Genomic DNA, 11,850 nt, shown 5'->3' with positions numbered 1-11,850 from the left:
CATTTTTAAAACCTTTATATATGTATGGTGGTGTGTACTTTCCTTTCTATGAACTGTTATGATACTGAATATGACGTCCTCCGCCCCCGAACGTTTCCGCCGTTCTGGTTTGGGGGTGTGATAAGGGTCCACCCGACACCAACCGCGAATGGGATTTTTCACGACTACCGTTAAACACTACAATTTTTAAAATTAGACGGCCTTATTTTCGGTTCGCTTGACGAATATTATTTAAAATATTCCAACGGGTCTAAATCCGGTCAAAAATATTTTTGGGATAAATTTGGCTAATTTTTGACGTACTTAATTTTGACGTTTAAACTAACGGAAATTTTTGGGTTGTCACAGGCGAGCCGCAGCCTCCCCTTCTCCTGACTTCGGACCACAGTGAGCCTTCCGCATCAGTAGCGAAGCCCTTCAGCAGCCTTGTCCTGAACTTCGGATTTCAGCTCTCCCTTCCCGGTTTTCAATATTTTTAACATTTTAAATCTGTTTTTAACTATTTTAACGCGGGATTTTCTCCAAAAATCATATTTTAACATATAAAACCCTAAATATTCATATTTTAAACATATTCTTAAGGAAATCCATTTTAGAATAAAATCTACTAAATGAGATCTTGTGGTGAAGTGTTGACCTATCTTTAATTTATGACACAAGCAACCACCCCCATACCCACTCCATGACCAACCATTGTCCTCCCCACCATACCTGGTCATTCAAGGGTACTTTCCCCACCATTTGACCAACTATACTCTTAGTCAAAGGCTGAAAACCCACCCTCTCTCCTCATTCTCACTCATTTCTTTCATTCCCACCAAAGATCAAACACATCTTTTCTCTCAAATTCTCTCATACAAATTCGAGGTTTCCAAGTCATTTTTCAAGCTTTCCATCTTCATTTGGTAAGTATCATCACTCTCCTTATGGTTATTACATTCCCTTTCACTCAAATCATGGATTCCTTACACAAACTCCATCATTTGTGTGTTAGATTCTCAAATCTTCAAGTGATCCTTCAAGTGTTCTTGAGTTGAACACTTCACTTCTTCAACATTCACCCACTAAAATCATATAAGGTGAGTTCATACCCCTATAATTTCATGTTTTCTTAAGTTTTAAGGGGGGAATACAAGTTAAAACACCAAGAACACAACTAAACTCATTTAACAACCTTCATCAGAAAAGTTCAACTCCATTCACGGACTATTTTGGGCAAATTAAACATTTTAGTTTTCAAAACTGTTTTACGTGCAAGTAGTTTCAGTTCTTAGCTTTAAAATGACTACTTGCACATCTCCACACGATTTTTCTACAATTTATAATGATTTTTGCAAAACAGCCTATCATTTCAAGAACAAGTCTGGACCAGTCTGTGAATATGAACATTTTAACACAACTTAAAGGCTTCCAAAAATCATGATAAAAATTATGAATAAACTAGACACATTTTAGGAACTCTCAGAATTTACGAATTCAGTTTTTGACTTCGCATGATTTTTCTATGATCTTTCTAGTACAGTGCAGAAAGGTTAAAAACTAGTTAACAGCTTATAACTTTCAACACAGTTTGTAACATGTTGAGAAAAGTGTTAAATCTTTGATGACTTCATATTTTACATGTGTTTCTTGTTGTGGTATAATTATATAACAGAAAATACTCACTGAATTGTAAGAATCCTCCATCATTACCATTAGTACAAAACAAAGCAAGATAAACATAGTTATATTTTGTTGTACATTCGACTTACATAGAAAAGGGTTCTTATACACCACAAACAAACATACTAAACTATAATAGGTATAGTTAGGTTGCATATACATTTCAAACATTTTGATAAACTATAATAGGTATAGTTTATGATCATTTACATTACAAAAGGTTTTCATACGAAAAGCGATACAAATACAAAGTACCGGTTTTATACAAAAAGGGGTACAAATACAAAGTACCAGGTTTTCATACGAAAAGGGGTACAAATACAAAGTACCGGTTTTATAAAAAAAAGGGGTACAAATACAAAGTACCGGTTCTATACAAAAAGGGGTACAAATACAAAGTACCAGGTTTTCATACGAAAAGGGGTACAAATACAAAGTACCGGTTTTATACAAAAGAGGTACAAATACAAAGTACCGGGTTTTTATACAAAAAGGGGTACAAATACAAAGTACTAGGTTCACATAAAATAGTTTTTATGATATTAAAACTATATATCATCTAGAATTGTTAGACTTCAGCTATAGTTGCTAAGCGTATATGCTAGAGTTGTATAAGAATTTAGTCTCGATCGACTTAGAATTGGTGGGTCCGCCTCATCTCCTGTTCCTCGTTAGGTTGTGGACCTACGGCAAACCCACTATATTTAACGGTTTATTTAACTTAAATCTTATATAACTTTATACGCTGGACGATTATAGAAGAAATCTACAGGTCTTTCTAGGGTTCATTATCACATAATATAGGAATATTCTGTTCACACTTAACTAAGAAAATATTGGATTTCCTGGAATCAAACTCTATCGCTTTTACAGGGAAACGGTCTCTTCCTCAAACAAAACTCTTATGAACTCACCAACTTAATTGTTGACACTTTTTCAAAACTACTTGTATTCTCAGGAAATCAGTGAAACAGGAAAACATCAGCGCTTTGAGGATGGGACGTTAAATCGTCAAACAATTTATTTTGTCATCATAATGTAATTGATTTTGAAACATGTAAACATATACTTTGGTGTAACTTTTTCAATTATGTTTATGATGATTGTATTTACTTTGAGCACTATTATACTCGTTGTTGTGATACTATACATGAAGTCGCCACCCTCGGATGTTTCCGCCATCCTTGGTTTGGGGGTGTGACATATGTGGTATTTTGGGGAACTCACTAAGCCTTCGTGCTTACAATGTTTTGTGTTATGTGTTTCAGGTACCAGTGAGGATCTCGGGAAGGCGCCAACATGATTAGTACACACTATTGGATTTTCATACATTTTGATCTTGGGATGTGATTTTATGCATTTGTTATGTGATACATTGTGAATTGAGAATCTTTATGAATGAAATTACATTTTTTAAAAGTGAAAAATTGTTTTGAAATTTACGTTGTTACAGGAATCCTGGCAATGCTCACTGGATTGTGGTGAAGAACATTCTGTGGAGGACTAAGGACTGGGTCCTTACCCTTGGTGGAAGTGATGACTTGAGAGTAGTGGGGTATAGTGACTCTAGCTTTCAGAGTGATAGGGATAACTTCCGCTCTCAGTCAGGCTGGGTCTTCACCATGAATGGAGGAGCAGTTACTTGGAAAAGTTCCAAACATGATACAGTATCAGAGTACATAGCAGCGAGTGAAGCGGCGAAGGAGGCGATATGGCTGACGAACTTCATCGGAGACCTTGGATTTCTACCAACTATAAAGGAGCCTATGGAGATTTTCTGTGACGGCAATAGTGCGGTTGCCTTAGCCAAGGAATTGAGAGATCATGGCAGATCCAAACACATTGACAGAAAATATCACTTTATAAGACACAAGATAGAAGAAGGAATCCTCGTGGCTAAGAGGTATCGTCAGAAGAGAACCCAGCAGATCCCTTACGAAGGGGTTGACTATGGTTAGGCATTTGCAACATGCGAGGCGCATCGGGCTGAATGATGATATTAGTTTTACAGATTAGATAGCTATTTCTGAAACTTGTAAAATGTAATTGACATTTGATGATTAAATAAAATTTGTTGTTTATTTATAAGTAAGGTGTTGCTATCTTGTGTCAATCCTTTACTATTGTTTCAGCTTTGCATGTTTTGACTTCCAGTATAATTACTTTATTCAAACTCTCCACGGTCAGTCGTACGTTGGAAGTAGGTATGAATCAAGACTGTCATGAATTGGGCTTGTAGATGTCTAAGGTGTTAGACATAACAAAAGTTGCTACAACATTCATGAGTGCTCATAAGTTCTGAGTATTGGATTAAACCCACGCTCACTTGTATCACTTCATGGAATTTATCTCGAGTGATCGTGAGACGGTAATATCATATAATTCTTCAAACCTAGACATATGAGTTGTTGACTATGAGTTGGTTGTGCATTGATTGCATGAAAACGCATCAGTAACTTGATGTTATAAAACGTGCCTTTGTAATGATTCAACAAGTAGTTAGTACAAGCATATGAGTCAAATTTTATATGTTCCTTTTAGTCCTTGGAGGAATAAAAGCGATATATGGGCCCCTCAATGATTTTGTTTTGTCCTATGTGTCGGGCCCGGTCAGAACCAAATTGATGTGTTCAGTTTAGTTCTATGTCAAACAAATCGGAAATCGGGAAACAAACTATTGGACAATAAGTATGACGTTGTTCCATGTATTTGTCCAGCTGATATCTAGAACAGAGGATTATATGATCACTTATCTAAAATGGCACTTCATAGTTCAACAGAGTTTTAAGAGCTACGATTGCTGGTCGGTTCCTGAAGTCATACTTGCAACTATAGTTATCTGACTTATCCAAGTGGGAGACTGTTGGATAAGGAGTTGATGTGTGTGAAACAAACTAGTTTTAATCCTACTAACTTAGACACAAAATAAACAAACGAAAGGCAGTGTACCTATCGATTAGTAATATAGTTCAAGCAAGTAGGGTATCGAACACAGGGAACGGTAAACAATTAAAATAAATGCTAATATTATCTAAATAAAACAAGTAAAAAAATGAGTTTTCTCTAGTTTTGCAAGACTAGAAACTTAAATACTTTACTAACACGCAAACTAAGCAACTAATAGCTAAGAAAACAAAGATCAACTAAATTCAATGATTAAAAAGGCCTTTTGTTTAGGTTCGAATCATTTGTTCCCATGGATGATTTTATGATAAATATATCGGATTAATTCTTCATTGGTTACCGACTAAAGTGATTAGATTCACATTCGCTATAGCTAATTCTTAGAAAACATATTAATTCAAGCAATGGCCAGTTGTCTAAATTAATGAATTTCCTAGTTTGATGATTCGGGTTTAGAAAGACTTGTAATTAGCTAATCAAATTGGTGATTCAATTAACCTCTTGTTGATGGTGTATCACACAAGCTCACACATTAACTTACTTATCTTCAAGTTAATTCTAGTTTCACATTCGTTATTCCTAGACATACAACTATGTGGTCACGTAAATCATATGAAATTAGCAACTAAGAGATGTTCATACAACTTAATTACTGATTTATTAACAGAAGAATAGTTATTGTTAACACATAAGGTTCTTTAACAAGCTTAATAAAACATAATCACCAATTAAAATTAATCCTAATCAAATAATCAATCCATGTTCACAAAATTGTCTACCCTAACAGAAGAATAAGTTTTTAGCTCATGATTGCAGTAAACATAAACTCAAAAACGAAATCAAAGTATGTAAACATGATTCAAATCAAAAAGTTACTAAGAATAAACCAAAATTGTCTTGATTCTCTTCATAATTGAATGTAGGGTTGATTCTTCAGTTCCTCACGACCTAGCAGCACTTCCAATCGTTTCTCAGCCTCCTAGGGTTTCTCTCCATGTTAGGGTATCGATCTGAAAGTCCCTTTATATAGATTTTCACAAAACATAGGCTACTCGGCGAGTCCAGTGACCTACTCGGCGAGTCCGTCACTTAAAACCCGTGTACGGCAAGTCAGCACGTCCAGAATCACGAAAGTTCGATACAACTCGCCGAGTAATCGACCCTACTCGCCGAGTACGTTTCGAATCAGCATTTTCTCAAAACACGAAAGTCGTCCGAAATTGTGTCTACTTTTCATAACATTTTGAATCTCATCAATCGGAGTTACGGTTCGTGAGATATGGCCAAAACACTGACGAGGGGTCAAGCTGTCCAGCAACATCCTTTTTTCTTCAAAATCCAAGATCCAAGCGTCCAATCGCCAATTCCGCTTCATTTTCCTTTCGAGCATGTCTTTGTTGCTGAAAATGAAATATTTAAGCTAATTAAGCACCTTTGGTTCATTAAATGAGATAAAATCAACATAAAGTATTACGATCATTCATGAATTTTATAACTAAATATGTCCATATCAGGATTCTAATTCCATAACTATATTTGATATATACTTGACCCGACCCGGCATGGTCCATTAAATGAGATAAAATCTGATTTGTGTCTTGTAAACGATTTTCTCTATATATTAGAGGCTTATCTTTTGTTAAAAATCAGATTTGATGAATATGAATATGGAGTTATATCTATTTGTTGAAATCTTCATTTCCTTTATAGATCTTTGATCTTGTGGTTTAAATGTGTTCCCTTTTATCTTTAATCTTGGTGGATTAATTTCCTTTATAGATTATAGTGATGGGTTTTTATCTTTAATCTTGGTGGATATCATTTCCTTTATAGAGTGGAATCTTCTTTTTCTTGTATTTTCGTTTTTACATCAACCCATTCTATCCAATTTTGTTCATTCTCTTTCTTTTGTTGTCAAAACACTAGAAATCACATCAATAGTAGTTAAAATATGTGTTTCATGAGAACTATTCATATGATCATTTGTTCCTTTTGTGAATCGAATGTATGAAAGAAAATGCAGCAAACGATTTCCACTCCCTGCTGTCTTTTGAAATGAATAAGAGAAGAGAAGAACTGAAGACAGATGGCTACAAGTGGATCAAGACTCAGGTTATTGATGAAGTTGAAAAAGTCAACTCTTAGGAAAAAGATGTTGTGTTGAGAGATAGTCTTAGTTTGATTTGACATCATCAAATTGTGGGAGATTGTTAGGTCGAACCTATGAATTTAATGAGTGTCAACGAACCTTTATGTTGTTTTTGTTTATAGTGGGAACATAAGTTGTAATATTTCTATCAATGCCAACATGAAAGACTTATCTGTGTTGCAAACCAAAAATCTGATGTTTTAGTGATATTGATCTATTTCTTGTATAGTTTGTTAGTATCCATGTAATGTACGCAATTGCTTATATTGTCTCTTGTAATCACATGTTTAAAATAACCACTAATGAATGCAACCCATCTCAAAAACTATTAAATTGAGCAACTAAGTCCAACTCATTGTTATCAACGACATTACTTCGTCTGATTACTACGGGTGGTACTTCTGCTTCTTCTGAATGACGAGTAATATACTTCTTCTAAGATGTAGTCGTATCTTGATTTGATACATTGTTTATCAATATCTTTTTTTATTAATTTTTATTGTGGTAGCTCAAATCGAGACTACCGTGATTATACATTGAAACTTAAATAGAGGTTAAACTGACACCCATGGATAGTCAGGAAGAAGAATCGAGTCTTCAACGAATTCATTGAATTTCGAATTCAGTATCCATTGCATTAGGAGGATGGTAAAGTTTTCCTGCAGCAGACAAAATGTGTACAGAAGTCTAGATGAAATAAATAACCTCACATACCTAGCGGTTTGGAAGAAAAAAAATGGTTATGTCAAGATATTATCCTTAAGGTATGATATTTTTGTGAATAACTTTTGAAAAGTCTATTTAATCTTATCATTATTGATTTAACTTCGTTTCTTAAGATATTTTGGAAAAACCCAATTATCAAAGGCAAAATGGCTTTTGTATATCGACTACATCACAACAATTGGATAGATTTTTTAAAATATATTATAATAAATAAGAATAAAATTTTATAATGAAAATAAATATACATTGCTATTTCTTGCATTCGACCAATTAGACAACACAGTACTTAGAATTTAAGAAATGTGGCTTTCATAAAAACAGACACGGAAGTAGCCAAAATCCTAAGTTAATAAGAAAAGCACACCCACGTTCCTTAACAGCTAACAGGTCAACCCCCCGGTTCAAATGCTTAACAATAAATGGGAAATAACGGCAATATAATAATAATGATAAAGAAAAAAAAAAGTTTACCAAAACTTATAGCAATATCAAGCCTCCTAAAAAATACCTTCCTATAACAAAATCTCATAAGTTATGTCCTCCCCCAAACCACAACATGAAATGACAGGTTTTCCCCCTACCTACCTACGAAGCTCATTTTGGCCATGTGCAAAATGACACCTCTCCCCAAACGTACACTGTCCCTTGACAAAATTTTCACATATCTTTGTCTTAATCTTATTCACACCAGCATGGGCATGGCCCTGCTGCTGCTGAAAACCACCACCGCCTCTTGGCGGAGCACCATTAGTACCAAGGTTGACAATGAGTTCATGCACCATAGCACTGGCCTGCTTAATCTGATCAAAAGTCCCTTCAAGCTCAATATTCCTTTGGTTCTGATCAGTTTCATGATCTCTTATAGCAAGCTTCACCCCTGTAAGGTGGCATATCTGCTTAGAATTCACCCCACCCTTCCCTATAATGGGTCCCGCCAAGGCCGCATCTATGCTGATCTTCGCGGTGGCTGACTGACCAAAGTTGGCGGCAGCCACACCACCACCACCATAGCTGACCGGACCAGGACCAGGACCAGCGGCAGTACTCAGCTGAGCTCGGGGATCTTGGTAAAACGGTTTATTTTTACTACTCAGAGTCAGCTCCACTTCACTATGAGCAAAACGGCATTTGTCTCCAAATTTGCATCCTTCTGGGGTGTTGATTTTGTTGCATAGCTTGCTTTTCACCGGAGTATCGGCGGCAAAGGGCGGTTTTCTTCCGAGGGCGGGTCCCACTCCCATGTTTGTAAGTTGTTTCCCACCGCCGCCGCCAGGGACATAGTGGAGGAAGTGGCATCCCTCACCAAATGGGCAACCGGAAGTGCTGCATCACACAAAACAACATTAGCTCAACCATCTATCTGATGTGAGTGAAATGAATACCAATAAATTTTGCTCTTATATGTATTTCTTTACTCATAATAGCATTTTGCTACCAATATGAACATTGGATTTTATTGGGTATTGTGGGTGAAGAAAAGTAAATACGTTGCTATTGCTATTGGTATTATGAGTAAGTACACTCACTGTTAAAGAAAAATGTATTATGAGTTAGTTACATATTGCTATCATCCTTGCTATTGTGAGAAAAGAAATTCAAGTATGCTGCTATTATGAGTAAATAACTGTAAGTACATAGCAGTTTGTGGTAGTACATTGCTATTACAAGCAGAAGACAATTTAAGTTCATTGTTGCCATGTCTAGAGAAAATGCACTACATACTTATTACTGATTACATATGTCCTTATCGGTAAGTATGTTGCTATTATGGGTAAAGAAATGCATATACATTGTTACCATGGAAAAAAACACAAGTATAATAGCAGCATACTTCGATTGATATGTTTATTAAAGCATCCTTCTTATTATTATTACAACAATGTAGTTTGAAAAGTCTACCCAATTACAGCAATCAATGTAGTACAAATGCCCGGAATAATTGGATAGATTTTTTTTAATATTGATAAGAATAAAAATTCCAAATACAAAGTTGTAATAGCAAAGAACTAAAGCAAAATGCAATAATACGTATAAATGAAAGTACATTGTTATATCATGCATCCAGCCCAAACAACATTTTAAACATCTAATGGCAGTTTGGAATCATATAAACAGAGAAAACTCCTGTAATGGGTAAAATGTTTTAAATATTACATGCATCACTAGAATTGTAACTTAAGTTATTAATGCATACATAAAATTTTGGAAAATGTAATTCCTGGAGACATTCTTTGTGTTGGGACAAATGATGTTTCAAAAAAATATTTGAGAGAAATTGAGAAAAAAGAAGAAAATAAATTATGGCAGATTAGTAAATAGTTAGGACTTCCGTTTCCAAATTTCTTTATTAAGTAGTTACTTCTGCATTGAGTAAAAACAAACAGCCATATAGACCTTATTGGATTAAGTAAAAAAGAAAAAACACTAAAAGTCAATCCAACCCAAGCACAAATTTACTGCTGAAGGAAGACATGCATAAAACTGTCAAAACATGTTTGAATGTGGGTAGTAATGAGGTAGCACATATGGTATAATGGAATCGCTAAGGAATGGAATGGTTCATTCCATTGGAATAAAAACCCTACAGATCACTACCAACCTTCCATTTTGTTGGTTTTCATTCCTTAGAGAGGATGTGTTCCTTTTTTCTTCCATGAAAAAATTAAAAATATAACCCAAGTCTATTTATGTAACTTTAGTGACATGGATTTATTTTAAAAAAAAATTTCAAAATTTTATTTTTAAGATAATAACTAAGGATTATGACATATATTAGAACTTATTTGGGTTTTATTGAGTTATTATCATTTATCATCTTTCATTTTTTTTGTTTTTTGTATGTACAAGTTCATTAAATATAATTAAATTAATGTATAGAATAGAGTTAAAACTTAAAGCTATCCATTGTATTTGTATATATATAATATAAAAAAGCCATTCTATTCTACTAGTCAACCAAACATAAACATGATCATGGAATGTAATGTAGTTCGGCATTCCATTACCTTGTCCTTGTTTATTCCATTAACCTGTCCATTCCATTATTTCATCATTCCACTTCATCCATCCAAAACAGATTTTAAAGTGTAAACTTGAAGAAAATTACATTACCAGATAAGTGTAATCTTTTGAACAGAATGCTAGTCTCAATCCCATTACCATGTAGCCTTTTACAAAATAATAACTAGTATTGTTGTAACTCCAGCATGGTTTATGATATTGCTCCAGATGGTGTATTTCATTCATATTACAACTTAATTAGACAACTTATATGGTGTGTAGTTATATTGTATAAGTTAAGATTATAACCTGAAAAACTTCGTGCACGGCTTTGATTTGCTTCCTACACCTGGTGTAAACGACTCCATTTCTGTTGCATGAAATTAATTATTTTGTTTCAGTTAAGTAGTATTTAAATGACCTTTCCGCCCATTAACAAAAAATTTCCAAGCATCAAAATTAAATTTCCAACACATTATTGAAATTGATAACTATACATTAGTTAACTGTACCCAAATCCAGTATCGAATGCCCTATAAATAAATTAAGTGTCAATGATTAGTTTTTCGTTTCTTCAATAAATGAACAACTTTGACATGCTTATTCAAGATTTATTTTATATATGAATACCAACTAGACAAGATTTAATGCACTGAATGATAGGAGCCTCCTTTGGTATCTAGGTATCTACGCTTAACCCATTTTCATATCTTATGGACTGTCGTCAAAATGAAAAATCCTAAAAAGGTTTGACAAATGGAACATTGCAGTCATATAAACCATATATTGCAATAGAATCGATCGGCAAAAAACGTAAACAGATCTTAAAACATAATAAACTCTAACGCCATGAAATAACAAGAGGAAACCTTGAGGGAATTAACAAGGTCACGGGAATAAATCACTAACCGTCTCTAGGTCTCTTAGGAGCTCCATTCCAACCACCGTCTTGTCGTCCTCTCTTGCGCCCCCCAAACTCCATTCTTCTTCTTTCAGATCTAACACAAAAGCTTCGCGGAGCAGAATATAGGCAAATACACAAAGGAATTGGTTTGCAAAAACCCTTCTAGGGTTTGCAAAAAGAGGGGAATTGGCGGAACTGAAAGATTTGGATTCCGATTTGGTTAAGTTTTCCAATTCGAGCCCGCTCTTGTCGCGTGTCGCTCGCCGGTTTCTAACTCGTGTTTTGCTCTAATTATTACCGTAGTAGCTTCCGCATAATACAACAACACGTTCGAAACACTTTTTCTTTCTAAAAGTCTTTCTACCCAATTAAATAACGACATTAATCATATCTAAGGATAATAACATTTAATTAAATAAGAAAATTTGTAAAAACAAAAATAGAAAGATATTTAATTTCTCATAAATATATAAATATATGAATGACATTTTGTTAGCTTTTATAT

The 11,850-nt window shown here is 34.5% G+C and overlaps 1 protein-coding gene across 1 annotated transcript; it reads right to left on the bottom strand.

The window, feature by feature from the left end:
• Positions 1-7,863: 7,863 nt before the first annotated feature.
• LOC145101883 (zinc finger CCCH domain-containing protein 14-like) lies at positions 7,864-11,633 on the bottom strand. Its single transcript, XM_079039187.1, has 3 exons — positions 11,351-11,633; positions 10,751-10,811; positions 7,864-8,764 (listed from the first exon to the last, which is right to left on the bottom strand). Exons 1-3 carry the CDS (start codon positions 11,421-11,423, stop codon positions 8,023-8,025), a joined length of 876 nt encoding a protein of 291 aa, XP_078895313.1. The 5' UTR covers positions 11,424-11,633; the 3' UTR covers positions 7,864-8,022.
• Between the last annotated feature and the right edge of the window lie 217 nt (positions 11,634-11,850).

This window comes from Lactuca serriola, chromosome 1 (assembly GCF_051521515.1).
Source record: "Lactuca serriola cultivar US96UC23 chromosome 1, Lser_US96UC23_V15, whole genome shotgun sequence".
Lineage (NCBI taxonomy): Eukaryota > Viridiplantae > Streptophyta > Magnoliopsida > Asterales > Asteraceae > Lactuca > Lactuca serriola.
This window is presented reverse-complemented; position numbering and strand designations above follow the sequence as displayed.

Coding starts and splice junctions, on each gene's coding strand:
- LOC145101883 (XM_079039187.1), bottom strand. CDS start 11,423: ATGGAGTTTGGGGGGCGCAAGAGAGGACGACAAGACGGTGGTTGGAAT. Junction 10,812..11,350: donor TCCTAAGAGACCTAGAGACG/GTTAGTGATTTA, acceptor TTCATGCAACAG/AAATGGAGTCGTTTACACCA. Junction 8,765..10,750: donor CCGTGCACGAAGTTTTTCAG/GTTATAATCTTA, acceptor TGTGTGATGCAG/CACTTCCGGTTGCCCATTTG.